Source organism: Pezoporus occidentalis, unplaced genomic scaffold, assembly GCF_034315485.1.
Source record: "Pezoporus occidentalis ecotype Australia unplaced genomic scaffold, CSIRO_AGI_Poc_V1 ctg1, whole genome shotgun sequence".
Lineage (NCBI taxonomy): Eukaryota > Metazoa > Chordata > Aves > Psittaciformes > Psittacidae > Pezoporus > Pezoporus occidentalis.
This window is the reverse complement of record NW_026912778.1, coordinates 17,306,318-17,332,709: the sequence shown is the minus strand read 5'-3', so window position 1 is coordinate 17,332,709 and position 26,392 is coordinate 17,306,318. Positions and strand designations below refer to the sequence as shown.

At 39.3% G+C, this 26,392-nt stretch overlaps 2 protein-coding genes and 1 long non-coding RNA gene across 25 annotated transcripts in view; all 3 read left to right on the top strand.

The window, feature by feature from the left end:
• The first annotated feature begins 1,328 nt into the window (after positions 1–1,328).
• LOC134156802 (uncharacterized) lies at positions 1,329–3,902 on the top strand. Its single transcript, XR_009962087.1, has 2 exons — positions 1,329–1,711; positions 1,762–3,902. It is a non-coding gene; the product is annotated as an uncharacterized LOC134156802 (long non-coding RNA).
• Positions 3,903–4,775: 873 nt separating this feature from the next.
• Positions 4,776–26,392, top strand: part of DCUN1D4 (defective in cullin neddylation 1 domain containing 4) — a 38,256-nt gene continuing 16,639 nt past the window's right edge. The window contains exons 1-6 of one of the 23 annotated variants that reach the window (XM_062607368.1): positions 9,286–9,853; positions 14,584–14,654; positions 15,588–15,627; positions 19,851–19,933; positions 21,469–21,498; positions 22,763–22,877. In XM_062607368.1, the coding sequence (XP_062463352.1) occupies positions 22,844–22,877 (34 nt within the window). In that variant the 5' untranslated portion in view covers positions 9,286–9,853; positions 14,584–14,654; positions 15,588–15,627; ... (1 more) ...; positions 21,469–21,498; positions 22,763–22,843. The other 22 variants (XM_062607290.1, XM_062607376.1, XM_062607411.1 and 19 more) reach the window with 22 other exon arrangements.
• The window catches only part of SPATA18 (spermatogenesis associated 18), an 85,352-nt gene continuing 63,792 nt past the window's right edge, over positions 4,833–26,392 (top strand). The window contains exon 1 of the mRNA XM_062607269.1: positions 4,833–4,847. The gene's annotated coding sequence lies outside the window, so the exon portion shown is untranslated. The remainder of the gene's footprint in view (positions 4,848–26,392) is intronic.

The window sequence follows — 26,392 nt, the reverse complement described above, 5'->3', positions numbered from 1 at the left end:
TCTAAAGTTGGGGTGTTCTCTTCTGAGTATCTTGTGTAATTTAGTATTGGTGGATCTGTTCTTTATAATGCCTAATACCAGGCAAGCTAATATTTATGCAAGTGTAAGGAGTAGCAAGTATCTGTTGACATTTGCATTATTTTATTAGAATTACTAAGAAAAGCTATGACCATGAACTGTTTGTATACTGCTTTTACTACTGTGGTTAGAACTGGGAAGATAAAACTACTACACTTTCTTTTGAATCTGCACACTGATTTAATCCTCTGTACCTGACTGGTTTAGAAAAATGTGCAGTACATCTCTCAGTTGCAATCACTATGTTTCAAACTATGAAAGAAATGTGCTAGAACAGGTCCTGCTGCAGGGGTGTGTGACTAATCTTGCTCTTTTCTAATTGTACTTTCTTCATGTCAGCTTTCATAAGACACTATGTTATGAAAGAAAAGGTTTGTGAATGTCTTCATGCATTCATGAAAATATGAATATGTAAAATAAATAGACATTATTTTCTAAAGGTTTGAATTTTTGTGGCAAGTAAAAGGTCTAGACTAAGAATATCTGAGTTCTAAATAATATGTATTCTGCTGTATTCCTAATTCTGCCCTGTCTGATGTTCTGTGCAGGTCAGTTAAAGTTTCTAGGAATATACAGGAAGAGACAGCAGTACATCAGGAGCCTACCAGTGGGTATCTGAGAACAAGAAAGATGGACGCTAGGTAACATGTAAGAGAGGAACTTCTGAGACTAATGGTACTGGGTTCTTCAGCGAGGCGGAGACTCAAATCTCCTCTTACATATGCTCCTACTCTGGGACCTCATGTGAGGCATTTCTATGTGTAGCGTAAGCTTGGCTTCAGGAGCTGTGGCTCTGGTGTTGTCACAGAGCACTCTGAAACCTGGGAGCTGCAGTTCAAACCTCTGGGGCTGAGAAGGACCTAAAATTGTTATTTCCCATTTTCCAACAGGATGTAAGAGCACCAAGTTTATTACTAAAGTTGGGGATACCCTTCGGGTTTTGACTGGAGTTGATGTTACTGGAACAAGCTGGGTGCAGCTTCAGTGTGCAGGTGACTAGCTCCCATGCTCTCACTGAAACAGAGTACTGAAGATGTCCAGAGTCCTCTGCTGACAGGGAAGAAGCTTTGTGCCCCCAAAGGTGCTGGTTGTCTTGATCCGTCTCCATGGTTCAGGCAGAAATTCTGAATGCTCCCTGACATAGCTTCCCAATTAGGAATTAAGCAGACTTTTTTTTTTTTAATTTCAGACTGAAGCTGAAACCCCTATAAATCTGGTTTAAGGATTTAAATATGGGCTAACAGTCTTATGTATGTAAAATTACATTTGTTTGCAGGATGTTACAGAAGGACCTTTGGGGTCAAAATCATATGTCTGGGGCAAGTATAACAGAACAAATGTTTCTACTTAAACGAGGAGCATAGTATGAGTCCACGGGACAGGGCAGTTAAAACGAGCTGAATTGCTGAAGGAGCAGTGGTTTGGAGTTTATAGAATCTGCAGCTGCCGCTTTCTGCCACCTGAGGTCGCCTTTTATCCCTGATCAGCGCTGGTCTGCTGGCACTGCAAGAATAAGGCAAAGTTTAGGTGCTTCATTGTAACTTTGAGGGTGAAAAATCCTTTCAGAAGCATTACTTTCTCATATCTGCAAATGGTTTATGACTGCGATTGTTGGGCTTCTGGTAGACAATTTGTTTCTTTTCTTACAATGCCCTGTACTGTGCTTTGTTGCTGCTTTATCAGCTTTGTTAGTGTTCAGCAAATTATGCTTTGTTGCTGCTTTATCAGCTTTGTTAGTGTTCAGCAAATTATGCTTTGGTAGTGTTTTTATTTTCACTACAGTTCTCTTCTCCCTCTGGCTTATCATATAATGGCTTATGATTCTAGTGCCTAAAATCAACTTTCAAGCTTGTTTCTAAGCAAAGCAAGATGAGTGAAGGTATTTGAGACATGCAGTGGCTTTAGCAATTTGGAGTCTGATACCCTTTGGAAACAGAGGGGATCCTTTTTCTCCAAGGTGCTTCTGCACAATGTTTCTGATAGTGGAGAAGATAAAAGTAAGTAAATGGCTCCTCTTTCTCATGTTAGTATTTTTCAGTCTATGGTAGTTTTTTATGTGGTTGTCATTTTAGTCATCAATTACAAAAAAAAAGCAACATAGCCATAAAAAGGCAAGCAACAATAGTTGCTCCTTGATTGAAATTTTAAGTTTGCTCTATCAGTGTGCAAACTGGCTGATCCATTTCCCGCCCCTCACCAGTTCTTGGTTTATTATTCCTCACCTGTGTGTTGGTGAGAGCATCTGCACATGTGTGTAGTGAGCCAGATCAGGGTATTCATCTGGCTAGAAAACAAGCAAATAAACAAAACCGCAACAAGTGTTGAGGTTTTTGTTTTGGCTTGGGTTTTCTTTTGCTTTGGGGGGGGGGCGTTGGAGACAGTCTTCCTCTTTGATCTACCTTGCTATCTAGCTGTACAAGTGTTTGCACTGGCACAAAAGAAAGGATGCCAGGAAGGCTGGGATTAAGAGGCTAATGCTGGAACTGCTTAAGCTGTCTCTGTCCTTGAGACAGTGCTTGATCCACAATGACCTGATTGATCTGTTCTATATAAGATGAAGTATTTCTGCGTTCTGTAAACTCAAGTTTCAGAAAGAAAATACAGGCATGATTTCATAACATCTGCCAGCCTGGAGACTTGCATAATGGTTTACAACTAGTGGTAATACAGGAGATATTTATACCTCCTTCAGGCTGGCATGAAGGTGCATGTTGTAATGGGCCTTGTTCTCATGGGGCAGGCCTTTTCTGGCTGAAGCATACGTTCCCTTGTTTAGCAGACAGAAGCAGAAAACAAAGTCTCTTTTGTGTTTCCCTATGGACTTCTTTGCAGGTCTGGTTCTTAAGGCTCAGGGATTATGCTTGTGCATTCAACTATTCAAAAGTATTTTGAACTTCTGTTTGTCAAACCTCCAGTATTATTTGCTTTGCACTTACAGCAGGAGTTACAGAAGCTAAAGGCTAAGGAAAGGTTTGTAAGGCGAAGGTAGTATCTTTCATTTTAGACTAATATAAATGGGGGGAGGGGGGGAAAGTACAAACCTTTCTGATTTCAGATACCACCAGATAGTGTTTTTCTGTGCCACCTTTCTTTAGATCTGTATCGGTACACAGCTGTGTAAGGCATTGAAGAAGCTTATTTTTTCAGATTCCATTTTATTCAGATCCAGCAGTCTATGTGCTTTTTATGGTCAACGTGAACAAACAGACACCCCTAAAGGAATTGTTCCTCTCAATCCATAATTAGAACAGATCAGATGAATTGCAACTCAGTGGTGCCCCTATTGGGTATAAGAGCTTGGGATGACACGCACCGATGTGAATGTTTGGCATGTGGGATGTTAGAACTACCCGAGAAGTGAAACCTAGCTTGTACTGCTTTATGATATATATACATGTATATATATCATAATGTATATTTAAATATATGTATTTAAAGGTGGTAAAGTATACAGTTGCTATGGTAAAGAAAAGATGGTGCAAGCAGGAAAATATATAGAGGCAGGAAGTTCTACAGAAATACTGTCAAGGTGTTAACAAACAAGTAAGAATTTGAAATAATGCGGTCTTTCTTTGCTCTGACATGGTCTTAGTACATGACTTTTGAAGACAATTCATTTTCTTATGGACTCCCTCTTCTCTGGAAATCAGGCAGTTGAAAACATAAGATGCTGCTCTGCAAAATAAATCAGCTGTACTTGCACATTCTGAGTGTTTCACTCAATTAGGCAAGGCTCATAAAAAGGCTCAGATCTGTTAATTCAGGAATGTGTGCTAATGCATTGCTCCAAAAGGACCATCACCTTAAATCTTGTGCTTCTTCAATTCTGAGTCTTTGACTTTCTTTTAACTTAACCTCTTAGAGGAAGTTTATTTTCATGGGTAATTTCTGTCGTAATAATCCTTCGCTGTGCACTGGCAGTGCTGTAGACGTCTCTTTGCAGGGCGCAAGATGCTGAGCTCGCATGCTAAGCAGCAATGACCTGCAAGGTGTCCTCCGGCTCCAGAATGGGGCCTCTTTTCCCCTGTACTGCAAGGGGGAAAAGCCGGGTGGCTCCATGTGTTAGATGTCTAGAAGTAACTGTGGGGAGGTAGTCACATCTACCTGTGAGGTGCAGCTGAAAACCCATGTTTCCCCGCTCACCACCCAGCCTGCTGCTGCCGTAACATTGACCCGACAACCCCTGCGGTCAGGTGGCTGTGGCAGGCTGCCCATGCTTCTCCTTGGGTGTAGAGGGAGACAGGAGAAACAAACGTTATCTTTCCAAACTGGTTGGCGATTTGGCCACACTGAAGTTGAGTTTGCAGAGCAGAAGGAGGATGTTGCAGCCCAGCGACCTTTCTCCTTCAGTGCCAGCCGTGACGACAGGGCACCAGCTGCCGCAGGGCACACGTTAGGTACGTGTGCAAGCACTTGTTTAGCTGAGCATAGCAGAGCCAAGGCTTACGAGCCTTCGGGCACACAGCGGCCTGGGCGTGATCCGGACAGCGGAAGCCCAAGGCGGCGGCCCTGAGGTGCTGCGGCCGAGGCTGCCTACCGCCCCTTCAAGACTGAGGCCAGAGAGTCCCCGGGCCGAGCTCTTGCGAACGCGGTGTCGCCGGTGCCCACGCCCTGTCGCGGTCGGCGGGGACCAGCTGCTAAGCCGCAGCACAGCTCCCTGCCCCTGGCCGGTGAAGCGTTACTTTCTTGCCCACCGGATGACCTCGGATGCCGCCGCTGTCAGTGAGTAGCGGCGGGGCCGGGCCGCGCGCTCTCGCCCGCCCGCCCACCGGCGGCGCCACCGGCCTGTTTTTTTCCGCCGGCGGGCGCTGCCGCCCGGGTGGGGGCGGTTTGTCCTGCCCCTCACCGAGGAGGCTCGGCCGAACGCGCCGCTGGGGCTCCCGGTGACGGCGGAGGGCGTCAGGCCTGCGGGTGCGGAGCTGGCGGGGAGCGAGGCGGTGCGCGCACCTGGGAGCGGCTCCCCGTGGGGATAGCAGGTGCCCCGCGGCCCTCAGCGGGCTGCTCCGGGGGATGGGGTTGGGGGCGGGAGGGGCTGGGGCTGGACAGGGGCGGCCCGTACAGCAGCGGCCGCGGGCGAGGGCAGCAGGACCGGCGGGGGCCGGGGGCGCTCGGAGGGTGTGACGCAGTTTCCCCGACCCGGCTCGCGAGCGGGTGAGGCCGCGGCCGGCCCTCGTGGCTGCCTGCGAGGGAGCCAGGCTGCCAAGGGGAGGGTGGGCGCGGGCCGCGGGGTTGCCCGGCGGCTTCGCCAGGTGGGAGCCGTGTTGTATGTGGGGGGAGGCGGGTGGTGGTTTATTTAGCGGATTCCAGCGGGCCGGTGCAGGAGAAGCGGGCTGTGAAGGGGAACGGGCGCCGCGGCGCATTGTGGGAGGTAGAGTCTCTCCTGCGGCTGCCTCGCGCGGCAGGGCTGTGGGCGGTGGGGCGAGGAACTACAACTTCCAGCAGGCACCGTGGCGGCGCGGTACTCTGCCCCGCCCAGCGCGGCAGGGAGAGTTGCTGCCCGGTACCCGGCGGTCGGCGAGAGCCCCCGGAGGGCTGGAAGCGGGAGGGGCTGCTTCGTCCTTACTCCCCCCTCCTTTCCGCCGTGGGCAGGACGCGGCCCGGGGCAAAGCCCTCAGCTGCGGGGAGGGGGAAGGTGGGGCAGGAGTGGGGGGGTCAGGCCGCCTGTTCTGGAGGTGCGTAGGGAGGGCTTTGTCTCTGTAGCGTATTTCGTGGCTCCGGTTTCGGAGCAGGCGGGACAGTGGGTAGGGCCCCTGGCGTAGGGGGATTGCACACCTGCGCGGGGCTCGGGAACCGGCGCCGTCACCCCCGCCGGAGAGATGAGGCTGTCTTCCCGGGTACAGCGGTGTTCCCGATTCCTGTGAAATCTCTCAGGGCCGTGTTCTCACTGTGCGAGGAGTTGCAGCTCTGAGACACGCTTTATTACTGCAGAACTTGCTTATGGGAAAGATAATGAAAATTGAAGCTTTGATCGTACGTTAATGAATGATGGTCTGACTTTTGGACGAAGTCCTGAAAGCAATTATGGAAAGAAATGCTGCATAAGGCCTGGATTTGCTTGAGTCCTCCTGTGTTTTTCAAAATGAGAGATTGGATGGGGCAGCCTGGTAAAGGCTTTAACTCACAACGTTATGTAATTTCTTTAGTGGTTCTCCTTTATTTTACCTTTGTATTTAGGGTTCATTGTATGTTGGTGGTTAAGGCTGTTATTACAGCACAAATAACTTCCTCATGATGGAAAAGAATAATTATTCTAGAAAATTCCTTCTGTTCAGTGTCTTTTGTCATGTGCCCTGTCCAAAAAAAAAAAAAAAAGGGTGCAGGTCTTCGTGTAAGCTACAGTTACAAATATTCCAGTGCTCCCTGGTGTAGGATGTTAAGGCTATGTGGTGATTATTTTTATATATATATATATATATATATATATATGTATATAATGTAATTTCTCTGCAGAAAACAACAGTGCTGTTTCTCAGCCTTCAGCTGTTACTGGCTTTTCTTTAAAAACGTCCCTTGGAATGATTGGATCTTCCACTTCAATAACTTTTTTTGGCAGAAGGGAGAAGGGGGGCAGTTCATGGCCTTGTATATGTGTTTATTTTAAATAGGAATATTTTCCTCAATTAACTAACTTAATTAGCTGTATCTTCATGGTAGTTGTTTTTATTCCTCATTGATTTAAATGCAACAGGAAGTGTTCGTGGCATTTCTTAACACATGCAGAATCTGGTATGACCGTCTCTTGACTGAACATTTCTTTTGAGCCTTCTTAGATTCTTACCTGTTCTAATGATATAAACTGCATTAACATGTTTTTTCTCAGTCAGTTTTACTTTCTGAGACTGAATTTACACTTTTCATGTTACATCAGAAACACGAACTTTTTTCCTATTGCAAACATTTGCTTAAAAGTTTTTTGCAACTCTATAATTGGAAATGTCTTCTCTACACCAGGCCGTGCAATAAGCTGAATTAGACAGGTAAACAGCCTTCCTTTTAGTGCTTCTCTTCATTTTTTGTATCAGGATGAGGTTTCATTTGTGTAATCACAACACTTGATTTAAATTTATTTTTCTCTGAGTGGCTTTTATGCTAACTAAGTGAATTATTAATCCTATGTTTTCTTTACTTTTCCCCCATACTTTGAAGAGACTGAAAACATACTTTGGGCTTTTTCAAAGCATTATTTCCCAGTTTTGTTTGTGTCTTCAAGCAGCAGAGGAAAACTTGCTTGATTTGCCTGTCCTGTGCTTGCCAAAAACCATTGCAGTAGGAAGTGCGGTACATCCCATGAAAATGTACCATTCTGGTATGCCATTTAAATATTAGAGCATTTAATAGTGTGGTTATTTCTTCTACAGTAAGACTACTAGAAAGGCTTTCCAGCAGAACCATTATTTTAAATGTGCCATTCCAGCAGAACCATTATTTTAAATGTGCCAGCATTTTTTTTTATGTCATGCAATTAACTTGTTTTATTTAAAATCATAGGTCTGAGGTTAAACATAATTTCCCCTTTTGGCTCAACAAGAGATGGAAATAGTTACCAGTTTGATCAGTTATTTATATATATATATATAGTTAGAGCTACAAGGCTTTATATATATACATATATATATATTGTTGTTAGAGCTGCAAGGCTTTAGCTTGCCCACGGGAACCAGCTGATGTGACACATGCTTCTGTGTCTCTTGATGCAGATGTGTGGCTGCAGACTCTAGGACTGTTTGCTGCAGCTGCCCATTACTGCCCATTAGCCATAGGTTATTCCTTCCTTTTCCCTACTGTAAAATGGTTTGTAGGTGCCCTCTCTAATTCACTCAGTCAAATGTATCTAGGTTAGCTTTGGCTGCTTACTTAAAGTGTCTAAACTGGCAGGGTTGATATTTTTTTTTTTTTTTTTTTTTTTTTTTTTTTTTTTTTTTTTGCCTGAAGTGGATTAGGGAATGCCCACAACCTGTGCTGCTGGCAGGGCTGTGGGGTCAGTAACTTTTGGCAGAGAGAAAGAAGCAAACAGCTGGGGCAGTAATACTTTTGACTGGCATATCTGTTCCTAGACTGATGCAGATCCATCATGAAGTATACTAGATGGGCATGGTGCTCGACACCCTACTAGTGTGTACTTGACAGGGTTACATTTCTGCTGAATTAGCTGGAGCATGAGATGCAAAGTTTTTATTAGCTTTATGCCCTTTGTAGGATGCCCCATGACACCTAATCTGGCATGAAGTTAAGAGTAGTGCTGGCAAATGACTCTCAGGCTATAGCAACCAATAATGCAAAACTAACTTGCTGATTCTTTTTTGAATTAATTTGGTGGTAGAGTAAGATAGACTGGATAAACACTTTTCATCGAATTGGTGTAAAATTAGTTCTGTATTAAATGTTTTATAGCTCAACTTCTTATGTTCTTGAATTGTAGACTGAAAAAATGTTCAATGTCCAAGTAACACAGAATCACTGAAATACTGTTTGATTTGGTAATACATGCTTTAGAAATAGATTTCAATTAGCTGTGATTATTCACTGCTTTCACTCCTTCTTTTCCAACTGTGGCTGGTTGCTCTAGCTTTCTGGCAAGAATCTTCATTAGGAATGCTTACCCAATACATTTAGTAGGTACACAAGCAGTATTTGCAGCAACAGAAGCAGATGTTTTTTATAGACAAGACCTAACACTAAATGTATTTCTGGTGCAAAACAAAACACTCAACCAACACGCCTCCAAAAAAAAAAAAACCCACCCCAAATCCCCAAGCCTTAAAATCCCCCCATGAGCCAGTGTGCAGGGTTTTTCATCCTATAGCTTAGTGTACCATAGGTTAGCATAGCTCTTACTTGTTCAGAGCCCATTTAAGGTACACAGAAATGCATTTAAAATAACAGTTACACAACTTTTTAACTGCTTAACTTGCTCTAAAATTCTCAATTGACTTTAAACTGCAGTAGCCCTCTTTCTTAACAAGCCTTCAGGTTAGGGTACTTTAAGAATACCTGGGTAGAAGAAGGATTTTTTCCTATGGGGAAAAAAAAAATATTAATGGTTTTTCCTATCTATGTAGCATGAAGTAATTTTAAAACACTTTGTTTCAGGTAAAGTGAGTGGCCGATTGCGTGTGGTACTGAGAGTTGAATGTGAATGTTTACCTAAACCAATAAGTGTTTTTTTAGTGTTTATCATTTCAACCGCATTTTGGTATTTAGGTTTGGGGGTTTTGTTTTTATTTTTCAGTAGCTTGAATCACTCTGTGTTTTGCTTCAGAACATTTTAGGCTGTTGTGTTTGGAAAGTGTACACTGATTTTAAGCTGTGGGTTTGAATACTGCTGGTGTCAGCAGTAGCTTTGAGCTTGGTGCAGCTCTGAATGCATGTGTATGCAGGAGAAATGTCCTGCAGCACCATGTCTTTAGTTTTAATGGTTAGGTCCTGTTGCTCCTGAAGCCAGGATGTAGCCTCCCATTTATTGCATGTCCTTATTGTCCAGGCTGGAATTCACTTCTGTTTTCCTTATTTTCTGAGTCATGTTTAACCCCATCAGATCAAGGGAGACCCTGCTTTTCAAGCCTGTTCTTCTCTGCCTCCCCTTGCCTGCCTGCTTGCTCTTGCCTGATGGACTGAGAGAGATCTCTTCTGCAGGCTGCCCTGCGAAAGGATGTCATTGCCTATGCAGATTCAGCCACAGACACGTTGGAAATGAATTCTTAATCCTGTCTTTGACAGGAATGCAGAGTCAGCTCCTAGCTGCTCTGTACTGCAGTTTGGGGATCTCACTTTTTAGGTGTGTTGTGATGTTTTTTGTGTAAATGAAAATAATACTGATGCATGTTTTTCTTTTGTTTTCTGCCTTTAGTACTGAATATAGAAATTCTGCTTAAGTATTGAAGGCTTTCAGCAAATGCAGGTTTCAGATCTGAAATTCTAAGTTCATTAATCAATATAAATTGTCTTACTCCTAGGATAAGTCAGTAAGTAGTCTACAGAGCATGAAATGGTTTAGTTCGTAGATGATTAAATGATTCTTTTATGGATAAGTAAAGTTTATTTAAAACTAATTAATAAGTCAGTACTTTGAGCTATTTCTAGTAATACTTCAAGTTTTCTCCAGTTCTATTGTGTGAAGCCAAGGAAAGCCATTAAATGAAAGTAAAACCATAAACATTCCATTTTAATTTTCAGGGATGAGTCTGTCTAGTATGTATTGTCTGCGAAGTGTTTTTTTTCCTGAGAAGGTAGCAGGAGATTACCCATGATACTTGTACCAAGTCAGATATATCTTAGCATTAATAAAAATTGCTACTACAACTATTTCTGTAGTTAATACAGAGTTGTATCTATAGCATTTACATGGCATGTCTGTCTAGAAGTATTTTTAGACCTACTGTTACTGTGGGATTTTTGTGTACTTTCATATTTGTGCAGAAAAATAATCTAGAAACTTTTAAAGGAAACTTAACTACAGCTGCTGATCTGGTTTAGTGCTGTTGTTAATTTTTTACTAGTTCTTTAGTAGATTGCTGTGCACCCTGGAGCCATGTTTTGTCCAAGCTTTAAAGTGATAATTTTGACAGCAGGAACTAAGTTGAAGTTTTTATTCAGGCACGTACATGTCTATGTGCGAGGAGGTGCACAGGCAGAAGTACTCTTTTTTTCAGGTATTCATTTGTGGCTTAATTTGAGTAGTTTGACAGCACATCATTCCCTCCAGTAAAAAAATGGACTTGACCTTTAAAGTTTTCATTTCAGGTGGGAGAGTATTTGAGTTCAGTTCACCTGCATAATTTTCTTATATTTCAGATATAGTCAGGTTTTTTTTGTTCATTGGATTTTCTATGTTTGTCTCAATGAGGGGGTGTAGAAAGATTTTTGTGTAGTTTGCTATGGAAGCAAGCCCAACAGCTAGTTGTTGTTTCTTTTGCCTCTACATAACTGGCAGGTCTGTAGCATGTAAACGTTAATCTAGAATGTTTTAGAGGTTATTTTTAAACTGTTTGCTCTTTACTGTTAAATTGCATATGAATGTGACTAATTGACTAACGAGACTTTAACGCTTAAGAGTTGATGACCAGATGCAGACAGGGATTAAATTCCATGATACTAGGCTGGCTGTGGCATTTCTTTCCTTTCCAGATTCTGGATTTGCAACTAATTTACTCAAAGGCTTGTTTTGTTGTTTGGGTTTATTGTTTTTTTGTTTATGTTTTTTGTTTGTTTTTTTAGCCATTAAATTCTGAGTTATTGCAAAGTATTAATACCATTTGGAATTTCCTTTCCATCAATCCTTGCTAAAGATAAGCTAACATATCCATAAAAAGTAATCAACAAAATATGTATACTTTTTTTGACATACAGCTCTTAAAATCATAGCAAATGTTCCAGCACATCTCTTCAGTATTCATGAAGCAAGCTGTTTTCTTTCTTTTCATCCCAGGTCAATAAACTCTGTGGTACCTTGCTATAAGATAGTTTTTTTTTTTTTTCAGGAAAACAAAACCCAAACAAAAATATTTTCACACCAGTTCTTGTATTTAGGTGAAAAATAGCTTCACATGTGATGGCTTTCGTCATGTAAAGCTCATACAACCAGCTGTTGAGTGTGTAGCTTTATGTAATGTATCCTTCGGACAGTGGGGCTTGAGTGGGTAGTTGGTTTAACACATTGCTGCTGCCATTAGAGACTGTTTTGCTCCCACTTTGGAGGACTTTTCTTGTTTCTTACTCGAACTTCGCTTATGAGGAGTTACATGAAGCGATCTGCTTCAGACCCCTGAGCTGTCAGGGTTGGTTTGTTTGTACTTTTTGTGGATAAAATTCCTGAGGTGGTGGGCTGACCAGGGGGGTTGGCAGGCAAAACTTGGAGGCTGCAGAAGCAAGCATAGAAGCTGGGAAGGTGGAGGGGAGAGAGCATGTTGCTGAAGCATATGATGTTGAATCACTTGCTTGTCATGTTGACTGTGCCATTGTCCCTTTGCTGTTTTTCAAGAAGGTGTTATTTAAGCATAGGAGGTATTTTTTTTCAGATTCTGTTTCTTAAAAAAAAGTTTTAGAAATATACCTTTTCAGTGGCATAGGATACTTGGTGTATCTTCCTTGCAATATAGATACAGCAAATGCTGACCAGTTCAGGAGGTGACCTGAGCTGTAGTTGAACTCCCCTAGTCATTGGCTGCTTGCATTTGCTTTTATAACAGGTACTGCAAAAGAAATCTGTTTCTTGGTTTTGGGTATACCCTTAGTTTGCAAGCTTCCCTTGTGGAAGAAAGAAAACTTTGGACTCTGATCCTCCATATTCATACAGATAAACCAGTCTTTGTGGAACTAAGGTGTGACACTTGTACAAGAGCTGTAAAATATATTTGTGTAACCCCTCCAAGTCCATTGTAATTATGTAACCTATTTTTGAAGTAACAGCTTAAAACTGTAAGGATATTTCCAGTGGATGTGTGAAGTGTACTAGTATGAATGGTGTGTTTTGAAGTGCCTGGAAATGTTTTATTTCAAAGGTGATACATAATATACATAAGCCTAACTTCAAAATATATTGCTTTTAAGGGTACCATCTATAATTACAATTTAATATTAGTTTAGAATAAAGCATTTGCTCAACATTTTCATCTTGTTGCTTCCAGGTATAATTGTTTTCTCTAAAGAGTCATGTTCTTTGTAGATTTTAGGCTGAGCAACAAGGGGAATTTTAAAATTCATCTTCCAGAAAGCTTAGTTTGGTCTGGCAGTTACCAACATAAATCTGTAAATGTTACTTTTTAATCTTTGCCCTTCTCAGAATGGTTTTTATGTTCCCACCGCCTTTTATTTTTATTTTTTTGAATTTCTTTATGTTGAATTGAAGGTTGACTAAGAAAGTCGGGTTTGATTTTCTGCACAATAGTTCTACTTAATAGTGTTTGGCTAGCAAAGGTGGCACTTTATTGAGCACTTAATGCAGATCTTCCTATCAAGACCTGGATTGTCTTCACACAGATCAGTACATCTAAAGTTGAATATGCTTATCTATATGGTACTTCTGACTTAAGAGAAATTGTATTGGTATGTTGGTGAATTTGGGACAATACATTAAAAAATGGGTAGCAATTAGTGAAATGATACTCTGTAGCTAATATAGTAAACGAAATTTATGGTTTCTAAAGGCATCTTTTGAAGTTTTGTTTTCTTCACTGTGACAAGATAATTCCATAACAACTTGTAGAAGAACTGCTCTTAACAGCAGGCAATTCCTTCAGATCCACTTGTTAACTTCATAGCAGTTTGGTTCACTGATTTGGGGAGCTGATATTTAATGGTTACTTGTGTTTATCCTTAGATTCTGGGTCATCTGAAGTGTATTTTGAGAGCATTTGTTTGAAATGCTAAGGCTGGAAATGTGGGAATTATGTTTGTGACCTTACTTGCATCTTGTATCAGTTACTGGGCAAAACCAATTAAATTTTTCCCAGTAGAAATGCTTTAATGCATTAACTGGCTGGTGACACTTTGCACGTACAGCTTTTCATGTATGGAATAATTTTGCTTGAAATACTTTGCTTGTCATATAGTAAATAGTCTCTATTTAATTAGAGTGTTCTTGCACACAAGTTCTAGTGGGGTAGCTAATTTAGTTTAATGCTGTATAGTAGTTGGCTGTCTTTGGTCCCTGTCAGCTGGTCTGTGTGCAGCTTCTGAGTTTCTTGTTGGTTTGTATGCTCTCTGGCTGGATCACCGGTGATGTGTTCATATATTACTTATTATCTACTTTTGTCCTCAACACGTCTAGCAAAAAATAAGGGATTTAAAAGACTAGAGAAAAACTAGTTTGTCATTTTTGTCACTGCAGCAAACTTAAGTGTTTTATTTTAGGAACATGGGAGCAAAGTTAACATGTATGCTATGGCTTCTTTCCTCAAGTGTTAGAATATTGTATTTTAGGTTTTTATTGGCTCTCATCCTAACAGCTGCTGTGTTACAATCTTTGCTTAGTTATACAAAAGTCATATTTCAACAATGTAAGCACATTCCAGTAACTTAGTTTTGCAAGTAAATTAGTATAAAGGCAGGTACATGTGTATTAATAAAATCAGCTTTTAAAAACCCCTAGCATTTTTAGTAAGGATTTTAGAATGTTATATGGCATTAAGATTGGTTTGGAATAGACGGGATGGAAGCACTGAGTAGGATGGAAATTAGAATGATTCCCAATTTAAAGGGAAAAATAGTAAATATTTATTTTTAATATGATTTTATATTTGGATAGAGTTGGCCATAGTTCAGTTTTGCTGAGGGTGATCCGTGCCTTAAGAAGAAATGTATATCTAGGATGTCTTTTGCAGGTTTCACTTATTCCACTTGTGTTGAAAATGTTGATGCTGAAAAAATGTGGAGGTGGCTTTTACTTTCTAGTTATGTGATGTTTCTCTTAAATGACCACAACATATGAAGATCTCAGTTGCTGCAGCTGGAAATGAGAGAATTTAAAACTTTTCCTATTTTTTTTTTTTTTTTTTTTGTCCCCTCCAGATTTTCAACTGAATTCTCACCTATCAACACTGGCAAATATTCACAAGATTTACCACACCCTCAATAGGCTGGTAATGACTTGCCATTTTGTCTTTGCAGAATAGCTGAGGCTTTAGTCCAGAATGTTTTGTGATTGAAATCATTAAGTGATTACACTTTCAAGAGTTATGACTGTATTTTTGCATGAGAGGCTCTAGGTTTTGAATCTGTTAAGAAATAAGTAGGTACTAGAAAAACATGAAGGATTATATGCTGGGGATCAGAGTGGAGTTTGAGCACTGTTCACTGCAGCATTGAATTTAAATGATATCTCCGCCGAAGAAGTTTTTCTAGATATGTCAAATAATAGTAATCATCATCATTATCCAGCTTCTCATAGTTCTTTTGGAAAACCTCCTGAATGGACAAGCTGTCCTCTTATAGCCATGCAAGGAGTGAAACAGGATTTGTTTGTTTTTTTCTTAAGACTGTCCCTGCTTGTCGGTTGTGCATTTACATTTGTTTTATGGTGGCCATAGCTGGAAATGCTGATATGGCTTTTGTGTGCATACTGCAAATTTAATGGGAAAGTTTTCAGTTTGGTTTTAATCAGTTTTCTTTAGAACAAGTGTGTTTCTCTAAAACCATTTCTGTTGTAAACTCAACCTTTTTTATACTGCATTTATTAGTGGAACTGTTCAATACAACAGTGCAAAATTCCTCATCCTATGGATAGTTATTTCCACTTTTGAAACATAGTTTGGTATGTTTTTGATTAAATAATTTGAAAAATATTTTTGAGTTTTTTAGATTTTTTTTTTATTTAAGATTGTGCTTGAACTTCTAAGACAGATGTGCAAGGGTAACTTCTTGGATTAATATGAACTGGAAACGCAAAGGCTCCGCAGTTTAGCTAGAGGATCCTTAAGTAATTAAGATGAATAATATCAAATAAAGATTAAAAACATGGCTGAACAATGAAAATCACCATCTTGTTAAACTGTGTCATTCCCACTCTCTTGCAGAATCTGACAGAGGACGTCGGTCAAGACGATCATCAGACAGGTATTTAATAGGGATATAGAAGAAGTAGATTGAAACAATTTAAGCACACTTCATCAAAAAAGTCTCTAACATTGTTGAACATTATATTTTTAGAAAGCCAAAGGAGTTTTTTGAACAGAAGTGCCAGAATTTTTTAAAATCTTCTTCAAAACAGATGTTTTTGCTTTTAATTTATCCAGTTGTGAAGGACTCACTCAGACTTAAGCAGCATGTCATTTTACTATTTCTTAGTGTAAATAGTTTAGAAGATGGAAAAAATTCTCACTCCTTGGACTCAACCCATTAGACTAGCAGAATATCCATATTCTTACAGTGCTTTGACTCTCTTGAAAGGGCATTGAGAACAGAGCAGAAGCAAGACTTCTTGTGGCTATTGTGATGCCTGTGACCGAGTTTAAATGCTGTGCTCCAAACAATCCTGTTTCTTGTGCAGATTTTCAGTTGGTGTCTAAGGCCTATTTATTAGGCCAAATCTGTTTTCTGTTCCATAAAATGTCATTGTTTTTGAAGGCCTTCATCTCAGGTGCTTCATAATAGCTTGCTGCCATTCTTGATTCATCAGCATTTGTGCTTTGTGGCTTGGTATCTTGCAACTTTTGTTACCTCCTTTTCACTTGTAATTTGTGAGCTGGCATCTTCCTTGATTTCTTTTTCTTCCTTCCTTTCTGTGTTTCAGGCATGATAACCTAAGGAGGAAGGAAAATAACTTACTGGCTTCAAGCCTTGATCACTCAGCAGAATTGTTCTTTAAAACTGACCATATCTGTCCTACCATCTGTCTCAAAGTTTTTATCTATCCTGAGGTGCTGGCTATGTTTGCTGATGTTAACCTTGAGCGCTTCAAAAAGTGGAGAGAGAGCTGTCACCTTCTCCTCGAGATTTCTGGGACACACTTATAAATCTAGCACACTCTTAGCCTGGAGCAATGAGAATTGATGCATAGGACCACATTGTTTGGGATCAGATAGAGCTCACTTGGGGCTTATGTACCCTCTTCCATACAGTGACAGGTGACTTTGTTTCATAGTTGAACTGTCTTACCCTAGCCAGGAAAGGCTTCTGTCAAATATTTCCTTCAGTTTGGTTAGTGATTTGATACTTGAAATTAGCTGATCATGTGTACAAAAAACCTTTGCAGAAAAAGTTCAGGAAGGTAGATCAAAGAGATTTTGTTGTCTGCATGTTAGAATTAATGTCCTCTCCCATCTCCCGATTGAGACTTGGAATTTTCCTCTTTGTGATCCAGTTGCTCAGACTAAACACAGATACATACTGATTCCGTGTTTGAAAATACATTCTTTGCTTACTTTTGATTAGAAAAAGCTGTTGTGAAGCACTGACGTAGTCCCCTTGTGTCACCAATCAATAAGAGTAGGTATGCTTAAGATAATTAGAATTTATCTTATTTCTTGCCTAGCACTTTGTTCATAAAGGTCAGTTGAAGAAACTATCCTCAGAGCCCTGATTACCTCTGCTGGAGAGTTTTGAACATGTTACTGCTCTTAATGAACTGCTTTATACTGACACTTGTTGCTTTGATTGCTTTGATTCTGTTCCTTGAATTAAGCTGTTTCAAAAGCCTTAAACATGCCCATTGAATGAGTGAGCACAAAATCCTAGTAAATTTTTACAATAGTCATAAAAGAACCTTTCAAACGAGGAACAAGTATGAAATGAGGACCAAAAGCAGAGGTTGATACTGGCAGGCTGCCAGTATCAGATTACTTTGCAGTATTTCTTATGCTTCTGTCCTACTGTATGTCTCCTGGTAGAGAAAGATGAAGCCCCAGTGTTTGCATAACTCCCAGGTGAATTTGGTCAAAATCTGTGATTGGTTTTCCTCATATGAGGACAAATACACAGGCAAGGAGCTATTTTGGCTATTGTGAATATAGCACAATGAAGTCTCCTGTGCCCATTTTTTGTGAGACTTGACACTTCTGAAACATCTTATTGGACATCCTTATGTAAATTGTTTGATTGTGATGTGCCTAAATTTTTGGAACTTCTGTTTTCCAGTATTACTGACTGCATAGTAAGAAGTGTCCTATTAATAGTGACCTATTAATTTTGTTATGCAGTTTATAGAACTGCATAGATGCTGTGAATTTGAGCTTCTCTGTCCAGAGCTCATTTGAAAGTCATGTTAATAACTGTAGCAACAGATTCTTTGCATGTTGCCAAACTCATCTCAAAATGTTTGTTTGGGTTTTTTTAGTTTTGGAAATTCTTTTTACACTCTGAATCATCTGGAGCAAGCCTTATCCTTCCAGATAACTGTTTGTTTTCTGACATAATTATTCTGGCTAATGGTATTACACTGTGGGCCCCACTTTTAGGATGACTTAATAAATGCATGTCTAAATTTAGTTGAGATTTCTAAAAGCTATTTAAAAAACCCAAAGTATTTCAATTTTTTTATAATGAACTTTTAATGCATATTGCATTTATTTCAAAGCACTTGTTTCTGAGCTAACTATATGTACTGGACATCTAAATGACTTTAAGCAAATTATATCTTTTATAAGTATTTGACAGATTTCTTTTCTAGAACCAGATCTTAACAAAGAGCTAGAGGGTGGCAGTTGTAAAATTCCTTCAGTGATTTGGGAGCAAAGATGGATCTCGCTTCGAAATTCCAGTCACCTGTATTGATTGCAGTCTCAGAAAATGTGGGATTTTTACCTTTTATTCAGCGCATTCAGTGCCCGTATATATGTCTGAAAAATAAGCTAGGCTGGAATGTCATGGGCCTTACCCTTTTCAGCTGTTTGTAAGGGTAAGAAAGTCAGGCATTCAGATTCTGTAATCAGTACCTTTTTCCTAGTATGTATATGCATTTACTTGGAAAACTCTCTAGAGTTGGAAATAAGTTGGTTTTCTTGTCATAACTACAAATCTAGTAACTTATAATAGCTTAAATTGTGACTGACCTATCCAGACTAAAATGTCTTTAAAAGTGAAAGTAAAATTCCTGTTGTCACCTGGCTTATTTAAAGAAGTAATGCCTTCATTGCTGTTCTTGAAGCTTGTAGGGGAAAAAAAATTACCTTTGCCTCTACTATTTTTTCTGTTCTTCTGGAGAAAAAGGTCCTCTCCAGTCAAAAGCAATTCTGTAGTGTGGAATTCAAGATAAAGTGATTTTTCCTTTTACAACAAGATTGCAAGTTTGTTTTATGTTTTGATGAGTATCCTAGTTTTCTCATCTTGTATCTGAAAAATACTGACTGTTAACTTGTGCTTGCTGTGGTCTTGTTGCATCATTAAATGAGCAGCTTTACCCTTCCAATTGCTTCAGCATTCAGTTTCTAATTATTTTTTGTTTGAAACATCCCTCTACTTAAGCTTCAGAAGAGCAGGATTCTTCACAGGCATTATCTAGGGAGAAGGTGGAAGTTATATGTCTGTAAATCACTCCTGCAGGGACCTCCTTGTAGAATTCTTACTATTGACCTGTTTTTTCTTCTTAATTTACTCTGGTTTTGTTGCTATTCTGGGAGTGTCCCTCTCTTGTGGTGATTATCTTGCATATTGTTTTAGATCTCTTGGGGTGAATTTTGGCTCTTAAGTTGATCTTTCCATGGGTAGCTTTGTCTTCTGCAAATTTGAAAGTGCTGAGTAGAATGTTTGGCAAACAGTGTTTACACTCGGCAGGCTTTTGGCTGATGTTGACCTATTTGGGAGCCATTTGGAGGCTCTATCTTGCAAATGCTCACTTCAAGTGTCAAAAACACAGTGAGAACTAGAAGGGTTCTGCTAATCTTGAGTTGAGACCCAGGAGTAAGAAACTTTGAAGATAATCACATCAAGCGGCCCTCGGTAAGTAAAGTTCATGTCAAACTTTGCATGAAGTCAGAGGGAGCTGCATGAATGTTTGCAGATGATCAGACCTTTGAGAAGTGGAATTAATAGTGAAGGACTAGATTGAGAAATTACATGTAGAATTAGAAAGCTCTGTGTAGGAAAGATTAATATCTATGGTACTTAGTGACCTATACTGTAAAATAAGAAATTGCAAGAATTCAACCAAAAAGACCTGAACTCTCCAATAGTTTTTAGCTTTAGATGGAAATGAAAGATTAAAAAGAAAACCAAACCAACAATATTTTCAGAGTTTGTTGCAGGGAAATTATAACTGCCCTTCAAATTCAGGGTACTGATTCTAGTAACAAAAGGAAATACTTTCAAAGTAACAGTCTTATACTGTTTTTTTTTTTTTTTAGTACTTTAGAGGTCATTCAGCAGTTAAAACCTAGTGGACTTGGTCCAAGCCTCAGTTATTAAAATATTAAATCTCTAAAAGCATGTACAATATGTTTGTCCACCTGGTGTCTGTGTGTGTGTCTGTGTGTGAGGGGATGTCCATGTGCATTTAATAGCCACTTACCAATTTCTGAGCTATCTCTTTTCTTCCTTTTTCTGTCAGTTTGAGAGCTGCAACTAGACTCATTCAAACCAAGAAAGGGTACAAGTTTTTTTGTATGAGTCATTGAAGAAATTGGGTTACAGTGAATTCTGTTATCAGTATAAGCCTTTAAAACCACTTAAGCCATCTTCCTAAAAATGTCCTGTCATTTAATGAGGAAAACAAGCAGGAATCTTTGGGTTAAATTCTTTGGTTTGTATGGGGTTGCAGATCTGCCAAAATAATTTTCATGTTCTATAACAGTTTTATTTTGACTTTTATTTATTTCATTTTCATCTTTCGCTGTGCTTGTCTTTTGACGGAGGCCTTGCATATTTCTTTTCACAACCAAATAACTAGTAAACTGGACAAACCTGGGATGGGTTGGTGGTTTTTCTTGCATTTTACCAGCATCCAATGCCTGTGATTCTCTTTTTAAAGAAGGGCATTTAAAACCATTGAAATTGCTCTCGAAGGAAGGAGATAGCTACAGGTTGTACTCAAGTACGTATGTATTTTTCCAAACAAGGTGTTCATTAGCACACGTTTTCATTTATTAAGTTTAGTGTGTGTCTGAGTCTGGCTGTCTCTGAGCCATCTGTTCTGCTGTCATATTAAGCGTTTTTAGTTTGTGTAGGTTTTTAAAAAATACTGGCAGTCATTGAAAATTGATCTAAAAGCCATAGAGCATTGCACTTTTGATAACTTCTGGGAATACCATTTTGCAGTATCATTAATTTGCAGGCATAATCAGGTGGAACAAATGACATTTTGCAGGTCAGGTTCCTTTGTTTAATCTGGGTAGTAAAATGCATCTGGCGTATTGTGAGTTATTGATGGTCTCTGGCTTACATGTTTCAAATGTATCAAATGTTGGTGAGGAGGAGAAGATAAATATTGTTATAGCTAATTTCCTTTTGTAGTGTATTCCAGAAGTATATTCTCCTGACACAGCCATTATGATTTTTTCATGTGATAGTAGTTTATGGGGTATAATGCTTGAAAGTTTTTTGATAACTGGTTAAATAATTTGGTTTTACAATACTCTTAAAACTTTTTTCCTAGAAGTCAGTGTAGATATTGCCATACTTCCCTGGAGGATGCTGAGGTGGGGGAGCTTCAGCATAAAATGGAAAAGGAATACATAGGAAGAATTAATTGGAAAGAGTATTTCTTGAACTAGAGAGATTAATTTTATTCTTAATAGAAATTAATACAAAGGTAAGACCAAAGAAGGCATAGTAAGTGCAAAAGCTTCATTAATTGAAACCAGATTAGTTCATCTTGATGTAAAAACTTGTTTGAACATCCTGGCTAATACTAGAAAAATCCTTAGTTTCATATGTATAATAGTTTCAGTGCATGTTTAAAATAAAGTACATGTAGCAAAGCCTGTGAGGCTGTAAGGTTCCTTACATGTGTTTCTCCTATAACAGGAGAGAGGCTTTCAAAGATACGAAGAATAGGTAAGCAAAAGATTGCTGTTAGTATTTGTTGGGAATTGGGCCTCTAATTTCAGTCTGCTTCTGTGGTGTCAAAAAGTAGTCAAGGTTTTATTGCTTGCTTTTGTGCTGTGACTTAAAGATTTTGTGGGCATCTTAATAAAGCATAGCTAAACTTGAATGCTGTTGAAGCTAAGAGAAGGCAGCTTAGGCATGCTGAAGTTCTTCATATTTTCTTGCAAGTTTTCTTTGGCATTGCTTTGTGTCTGGATTTTTATACCTCACCTCTTTCTTCCTTTCCTTTTAAAATTCTCTGTGTAACACTTAGAGCTATGATAGCTCTGTGAGCTGCTCTTTCACGCACCTTTCTCAGGTGTCCATGTGGTCTACAGTATACAAAAGTAGGACAAAATTTTGCCTGGAGTGTTAGCTTACTGTTTTCATGAGACAGCAAAAGCAATTTAACGACTTGCTGTGGTCAAAAGGGCTGGTCCTTTGCTCTTTCTTGTGCTAATATACAGAAGGTTGTTATTTTTTTGCTTGGGTTAATTATCTACAGGTTTGGTGAGCTCAACTGCCACACTGAAGAGTCACATAGGAGTATGTAGCTGAGAGAAGAGGAGGGAAAGACTGCTACTTGATTGGCATCAGTGTCTTGAATTGGCTGGTGACCTTCACTCTTTTGAAAATTATCCAGACCCAAGTCATACAGACAGCCACTTATTTTTTCCTGCGGTGGTTGCTGAATGTCTTTTCCCCTGTCCCATTTCATCCCCCTCCTTCCCCCCAAGAAAACAAAGACAAAAACAACAAACAAAACCTTTCCTACCCCTTTCCTCTCTGTGTCATAAAAAACCTTGGGGAAAAGATTCTGTTTTCTAGAGGTAGGTGCTCTAGGCTTTGAGTCACATCTGTATTTCAAAAAGTAATGAACAACATCTACAAGTTCTGATTTGAATAAATGGCTAAAAATAAGGATGCCTTTTTGAGGACTTAAAATGCTTCCTCAGGATAGTCTCAATTCTTGCCTTTTGTTAGACTGAAGTAGCACTGGTACTACTGTACGTTTTGGTATAGTGCTTTTGGCCTTAACTGAGATTTGGTCATAAAACACCATGTAAAAGTGAGATGGATTTTGCTATTGAAAGGAGACCATTTCTTTTGTAATTTTTGAATACACTAACTTCCTCCCTTCCATTCCCTTTGTAATATGCCTATTAGTGGACACAGTTTAACTGGTCTGCAACAGTTTCATTTCTTGTACTGGTGTTTTTAATTCCCTCTGTAGGAAGTCTCCGGTCTTGCAGTTCATCAGACTGCTTTAGTAAAGTGATGCCTCCAAGGAAAAAGAGGAGACCTGCAGCAGGAGATGATTTATCTGCTAAGAAAAGTAGACATGATGGGTATGTCATCTTACCATGAGCTAAGACTGATGGAATATCTAAAGTTGAATAGCTGATATGATCATGTTTTTAAATACTAATGGAAATGGTATTCAAATTTGCTTGGTTTCTCAGTATGGAACCATAGCCTGTGATTGCACTGTGGGATATCAAGAAGTACATCAAGGTTCAGCTTGCATCTCACCTTTTTCTAGTTGTACAAGAAGCTCATAGGGAGCTTCTTGTTCTAGTTTTCCGGATGTCAAAGTAGAGATACTTGCTTGTTCAAAAACAACTTTGAAGAGATACAGTAATATCTTCATGTATACATGTATAAATCTGGATTGGGCATTCTCAATCTACAGCCTGTTGGAAAAGTGAATGTAGTTGTAGTCCTCTCAGTTCTTAACCTGAAGTCCTGCTAGTCTCTCCCTGTCATGTTGTCATTAGATACTTATTGTGTAAGGGAAAGGTGAAGATTGCCCAGGCAAGGTGGTAGCCAGTTGGAGTGGTGACTAAGGCAGTGCTGCTCAGCTTTCCCCTGGGCAGCAGGAGCGCAAGTGGGTTGTAACTGTGTGCGCAAGCAGTATATTCTTTTGTGTAGGAGTTGCACAATTGAGAGTTCTCGAAGTGTTGGATTTTCAGTATGTGTATGTTCAGTCAGCCTCAGTCATTCAAAATGGAGCACATCGAATGTGCTTTTTGTGTGCAAGATAGTTACTGTTTACGTGCACTGAATTCAGAACTTGTGGGAGAACAGGACTCTACACTCCTGCATGATAGGTGCAGGACTGTCATGATGTTGAAAAGTGAGGTATACAGCCAGAAAGTTTGTTTGCCACTGCATCTTGTCAGTAGAATTTGAGCTCTGTTACATTCATGTATTACTGGTGACTAGGAAAACACATGCTTCCATAACAAGTAACTCAGGAAGGTAGAAAGATGCAGTTCTCTCCTAACTATGAGCCTGAAATCAGGCTGAGTGCTTTACTTTTTATTTTCTAGCATGAGTAAGAAAAATGCTAGTAGCCAAATTAAGCTTCTGGTTATGCCTCTATAACTCCATTGTGTTTAATAAGGTTGCACAACTGTAGCTGCAGTGGAATTTATTAAATGATCTGTTGATGGAGAAGAAGAAAGAGATTTCAACTCCCCCTTTCATTGCTTTGTGTATGTAACACTAACAAGAACAAAAAAGCAGCACAACTTCTAAATATATTCTGTTGTTTTTCAGAAATAATAATATACAAAAGCTAAATAGTTGATAGAGAACATTACAGCTTATTCAAATATATGCGTGCAATATGGAAGTGAAACAAGCAGAGAATGTTTCTAGAATCTTAAGTAGAGAGGCTTACAAAATTTAACTCTATCTCCCTTTGCCAAGACACTGGTAAAACAAAACAGCCCCAAAGCCCTAGGAGAGTAAGGTTGTCTATAAGACATACTGGTTTGTGTAATTCAAATAAAAAAATGATAAACTGATTTCTTACTCTGTAAGTAGTATATATAAAAATATTTTTTAAGAGCTTTTTGAAAGCATAATTTGAAGGATTATATATATGTATATATTTTTATATATATATCTCTACTTTTTAGCTTATAAGTAATGGCTATAGTCTTCATTCTACTGCCACTTAAGGCTTTATTAAAAGGAAGACCTCAGCCTGCTTTTACAAGTGGAGGTGAAACCAGATCTGCCTGTCATGGGCCACAGGGGGAATATCCTTGTCTGATGTGGTTCCAATTTTTATCTGTCTTCCTTCTTAATTTCTAAAGGTTTGCAGGCTTTCTCTGCTTCCAAGTGTGTAAGTTTCTTTTCTTCTGGTCTTCAAGAAAACTGTTTTTATTTCAACCCGACTGGCAGTATGAAGTCATTGAACATTCAGCTCAGTTTTGGATCTCTTATTTCCTTTCAAGGAAGGAAGGGTTTCTCCAGAATTGGCTTATGCCCCTGTAACCTTCTGTGAACAAGTTAGACAAAGAGCAGGCTGTCTCCTACTGCCATGCATGTTTGTCAGGCGGAGCTTATGCCTGTCACGTTTGGTCTTTGGAGGTCAAACATCTCAGTCTGTGAAGCAGAAATATATCTGAAATCAGGAATCTACAGCAGTGTGCTGTAGCAGACCTAGTTATTTGCAAAGCCGTTTCCTCTTGTGCTGTATGTAAAGAGTGCTGTGTATAATAAGCCCAGTATGGTTAGTGCAATGCCAGTTTATGGAATAAGGGGCTTCTAGGCTCAGTTCTTTACTATTGCATCTGTTTTAGAGGCAGAATTCTAGAAGCTAGTAACTAGTAACTCAGGATAAGCATTTAAGGGACATTAGCCTGTGGATTCTATATTAAGCAAAAAAGGTAGTCAGAGTTCTGTTCTCGAATGCCTACTTCCAATGAAAAAATACATGTTCTCTCCAGCAGAAATTGTATTTCCTAACAGATAATTTGTCACTTCAAATGCTTATGCGATGATGTAAGTTTTGTATGTTTCTCAGTTATAATGGCAAACTTACCAGAGCAACATTAACAAATAAATTCAATAATTGCAAGTCTCCTGTTTATTTTCAGTGGGAAAGTGTTAGGTAATAGTTTGAAGATTATCAAAGGAGTGTTACCATTAGCAGTGTTATCGCAACTGTAACCAGATGTTGATAATTCCTCCTGGTTTGTCTATACAAAGGAAATTAATTTGTTTTTTAAATCCTTTCTTGGGTAATTTTGTTGTGTGGTATCTTCAGTCTTCACTACTTGGGGTGTGTTCTTCAACAGGAATATTTTTGAGGTATGTATTCTTTCCAGAAAGTTTATTTCAGCAGGCCTCTGTGCTGAAGGAGAGGGTGATTTCTAAAGGCTCTTAAACTCATAAACTTAACCACATCTGATACCAGGGAGCTTGTAATAGCTTTCACCCTCAGTTCTAGGCTGTTAGGGTTACAGCCTTATCTTGGAAGGATTAGTGGAATAATGATACTGACTTTCGAGGAAAAACACTTACAGGAATAAATCTAGTTGTTAGTGAAGTTATTTGGAAATGCTGATTTCATGTGTAGACTGATTAGGGAAAACAAAGATTCCAGATACGTTCTTTAGCATCCCACTCTTACATAATGAGAGCTTGAATTTGCTTAATTAATGTTCATAAAGTCAGCTTGAACCATGAATGCAGTGTTTCAGTGGGAGGAAGCTTTTATACCAGATGTATAGTGAAAAGAACTTGGTGTATTCATTTTTGGATCACAGTCAAATTTATTCTACCTTAAAGAATAGCTATTGGAGGTAAATAGTTTAGCACACATTAACCAGAACATAATGACTTGAAGACTTTGTTTGTATTTTCCTCCCAGCATCACAGTCTTGACTCTATTCCACTTAAAATATGGTATAGGGTATTCTCAAATTTGAGTTAAGTATACATTTTGTGATTATTCACTCTGTTAATATCTTAGGAAAGGTAAATCAAGTTTCATGTAATGATACTTAGTAAGAATATGGTCTCTGCTACGTAATTATCTAATGCTGTTTATCTATAGCCAAGTACT